Source organism: Rhea americana, unplaced genomic scaffold, assembly GCF_003343005.1.
Source record: "Rhea americana isolate MKP2758 unplaced genomic scaffold, rheAme1 scaffold_117, whole genome shotgun sequence".
Taxonomy (NCBI): Eukaryota; Metazoa; Chordata; class Aves; order Rheiformes; family Rheidae; genus Rhea; species Rhea americana.
The window spans coordinates 2,758,498-2,762,612 of NW_028185228.1; the positions used below are offsets into that span (position 1 = coordinate 2,758,498).

At 44.6% G+C, this 4,115-nt stretch overlaps 1 protein-coding gene across 1 annotated transcript; it reads right to left on the minus strand.

The window, feature by feature from the left end:
* Positions 1-2,665: 2,665 nt before the first annotated feature.
* On the minus strand, positions 2,666-3,721 carry LOC146600763 (coiled-coil domain-containing protein 185-like). Its single transcript, XM_085318772.1, has one exon. It carries the CDS (start codon positions 3,719-3,721, stop codon positions 2,666-2,668), a length of 1,056 nt encoding a protein of 351 aa, XP_085174898.1.
* Positions 3,722-4,115: the final 394 nt, after the last annotated feature.

The following is a 4,115-nucleotide window of genomic DNA, read 5'->3' on the forward strand; positions in this document are numbered from 1 at the left end:
AGTAACAAGCAGCTAATGAGTTGGTCATCTGTGCCTCACAGATCAGACAACCCACCAAAGTCAGAAGCATCTGTACTATCCTATCTGATTCCAAGAGAAATAGGAAAGTTTAACCAAAAATCTTCCTGCAGATGACTTACACTGTATTTTAAAACAGTGTAGAAAATATTGATTTGTATGTGTACAAGTATCTTACTGTTATGATTTATAAATCAGATTCCTTAATTCTACCAGGAGCAGGCATCTTTCTGATTGTAAGGTAACGTAGTACTAGACACGATATCTCACTTCTACAACCCATTTAAATTTTTATTAGAAACAAGTTTTCAAATCATAGTTTATTCATTTTGGCAAAATAAATTTTTACTTTATTTTCTGGCAAAAAGTGCTTTTGACTTGTTGGACTGTAGCCTGAAGCTAGGAAATTTCACACCCTTAAAACTTTTTTAACGATATTTTTCATCAGCAGCTGTTAAAGGGCCAGGCTCTAGCCCTTCTCAGTCATCTCTTCTCTAGGCTAAACAGGTTCAGCTTTTGCAGCCTTTCCTCATAAGAAAGAAGCTCCAGTCCCCTAATCATCTTTGTAGCCTCATGCTGCAGAGCCCAGAACTGGATGCAGCACTCCAGATGAGGCCTCCCCAGGACTGAGGAGAGGGGCACCTCCCTCCACCTGCTGGCAACACTCTTCCTAATGCTCCTCAGGAKACCATTGGCCTTCTTGGCCACAAGGACACATTGCTGGCTCATGGCTAACTTKTCATCCACCAGCACTCCCAGGTCCTGCTCTGCAGAGCTGCTCTCCACAAGGTCAGCCCCCAGCTTGTACTGCTGCCTAGGGTTATTCCTCCCTAGGTSCAGGACTCTGCACTTGCCCTTGTTGAGCATCACGAGGTTCCTCTCTGCCCAACTCTCCAGCTTGTCCAGGTCTCTCTGAATGGCAGCACAGCCCTCAGGTGTATCAGCCACTCCTCCCAGCTTGGTATCATCAGCAAACTTGCTGAGGAGGCACTCTGTCCCCTCATCCAGGTCATTGATGAAGAAGTTGAACAGGATGGGACCCAGTCCTGAGCCCTGGGGGATGCTGCTAGCCACAGGCCTCCAACTAGACTCTGCGCCACTGGTGACGACCCTCTGAGCTCATTCATTTATTAATTGAATATCACAAGAATAAGACAATGAGAGACAGATATTCCAACTTTGTTTTGGTAATTGAGATGTTATTTACAGCATCTTACCATGTTTTTCTCCATTTATGCTCAGCTGTTTTAATACAAGCTTGGGAGCAAAAGTCTGACAAGTGGTGATTTTATTAAGGTAATCATTTATAGGGATTGATAACTTCAAATCTTTCAAAACTAGGGTTTTTACTGATTTAAATAAAGCTGTACTGAAATCAGTGCAGTGCTTGAAAAGTCTAGAGAAGAGGAAGCAGAGTGTGTCAGGCAAACAGCTAAAAAGAACTGGTTGGAGACTATTCTGATAATTTTAGACAAGTTTGGTCATCTTCAACCTGTAGTGAAATTGACTGGAATAACGGCAGAGCCATTAGCGGCATGACACACTGAGGATAAATGATATTTTGTAAGACTGGAAAAATGACTATATAACACCTATCTTTGGGAGACAGGCAAAGGGAGAGATATAAATTACAATCTGCCTTATTTCATTAACAGGAAAAATATTGGAAGTGTTRCAAACTAATTGTAGGCGCCCAAAAGATCATAACTCAAAGAAACAATTTAATCAGAAAGAAATTGTATCAAATTAGCATAATTTCCTTCCACAATTTCACATACAAAAGATGAGGTCTTGAGGTAGAGGATGCCATACAGTTTGTCTTTAGTTAAGCTCTGGACATTGTACAATACAGCAGTTTCACAGTAAACCTTGAAAGTATGTTTTTGAGAAAAATCAATAAGAAGTGTCTACAAAACTGATCTAAAAATTTTAGAAAGCACAGGTATAAGAATGGTCAAACTCTGAACTGCAGCTCATTGTGTCCAGCTGCATCACTGTCAATTCTTGCTACCTCAGCATTCAGTTTATTTTGTTGAAAAAATGTTTTGTTCTAGCTAAGAGTCTCATACTGAGCCAAAGCAATGCCTATGAATTTAAACGGGTAAAAGCACAATCTATTTTAATTAATTTAATAAACATCTGATGCCACAATATCACCATATAATTTCAATACCAATTTGTAAGACTCCAGTGAGTGGACAAATGGGTCACTTTAGACTGTCATGGATATGTGTAAATTCAACTAAAAGATCCCAGGTAAACTTCAAGTATGTTTCAGTTAAACAACTAGATGAATTCTGACATTTGCAGCTCAAGGCATAACCAGCAAAGGAAACAGGGCTGAGCTGAAAGGAGCCCCCTGGGCCCATGGGCAGGGGAGGTAGATGGGGGCCCCACACGTGCTGAACCAGGGCCATTAAGACCTACTGATGCACTTAGGGCACTGACAGAAGTGATCAGTACATTTAGGAGACTCAGCAAGGTTAAAATGAAACCATTTTAGTGCAATCTGATCCAGAGCTCTTGCCAAATCACAGAATGAATAAACTACAAATCATCTTTTTGGCACAAAAATGGTTGCAATCTTTCTTTAAAGTCTTAAGAATACCTACTTTAGATGCCTACTATAACAGGCATCTAAAGTCATCTAGTCATATGCACGACTGTTCATCAGTTCTTTCACTTTTTGTCCCAGGCCATAAGATGTTCTGGATATTTTTCTAGCTTTTCCTGAAGCAGATTCCTTATCTCTTAATATTTGATCGCTCTTCTGATCTCGTCTTCTGATGGCTTCTTCTATTTCCTGTAGTCGACATTTTTCATCATCTTCAATTTTTTGCTTTTGAAAGTGATGGTTTCTCTCTTTTAAGTAGTTAATTTCCTTGCTACGCTGTACTTTCTGTTGTAGAGTTTTGGCCAGCATTTCTTGGGCTTGCTGAATTTTCATCTCAGCTATTTGCAGCAGCATACTTTTACGTCTTCTCTTCTCTTCTTCTGTCTCTTTTGCTCTAAATTTGGCCATAAAGCTTCGTTTTTCTTCCTTTAGAGCTTTTTGTTTTGATTCCCTATTCCTTTCCTCCAACAGCTGATCAAGGATTTCTTTAGATCTTTGAAGCTTTTGTTCAATAGCATGTCTCTTGCAAAGCTCACCAGCTTTGACCTGGTGATCAACTTGATCTTTCAGGCGTCTGTGTCGTGTCATTTCATACTGGTTCAGCTCTTGTCTCTTCTTCTTCCCTTTAATTTCTTTTGAAAGCCTTTTCTCACAAGCCCGTGACATTTTGTCTCTGAGCAGACTATAGTTCAAGTCTCTACTATCCTGCTCCATGATCTGTTTCTCTCTTAGCTGCTTTTCTTGACAATGTTTCCTGTACTCAGCTTGCTGCTTGGATCTTTCAAGTTTTGCCTTGCGCTTGGTTTCTTCCTCTTGTGCCAGTCTCTTCCATTTATTCTCTCGCAACATCATTTCTTTCTGCCTGGCCTCCAAAAGTCGTTCCTCATCCAGCCTGCGTTTGGCCTTCCTTTGGTCCTGATCCTTCTGCCATCTCTTCAGGTTTTCAACCATCAGCTGGCGCCTCTCCTCCAGTCTGGATCTGAGTTTCTTCTCCTGCCTTCTCACCTCGTCCCAAACCTCGGAGGCCGGCAGCTGCTGTGCTGTCGTGTCCTGCTCCTCCTGGCATCTGCACAGCGTCAGGGCACTCATTGCCTTCCCTTTTCCAGGGAYGAAGTCGTACTTCTCATCGCCGAGACCGTGGACCCTCCGGGGCGACGCTCCACTTCTCGGCCTCCGCAGGAAGTGGCCGTCGGGGTATAGGGTTTCCGCCGGCGCCTCTTCATCCTCCCCGCCGCACCCCTCGGCGACGGCCCGCGCCCGGTCCCGCAGGCTGGTGCTGCTCTCACAGGCCTCGGGCCAAGCCCCGGCCGCGGCCACCCTCTGCCTGGCCCGGCCGCCGGCGCTCCGCAGTTGATCCAGGGAGAAGGAGGAGGAGCAGGGGGAGGCCCCCGGGGTGCCGCAGCACCGCCGCGGCCCTGTGGCCACCGCCGGCCCAGGCGCTGTGCGGCGCCGACCCCGGCCGGGCCCCGCGGAGGGGATGGCC

What these genes read in the sequence shown, in the direction of transcription:
- LOC146600763 (XM_085318772.1), bottom strand. Translation starts at nt 3,721, where the DNA reads ATGAGTGCCCTGACGCTGTGCAGATGCCAGGAGGAGCAGGACACGACA.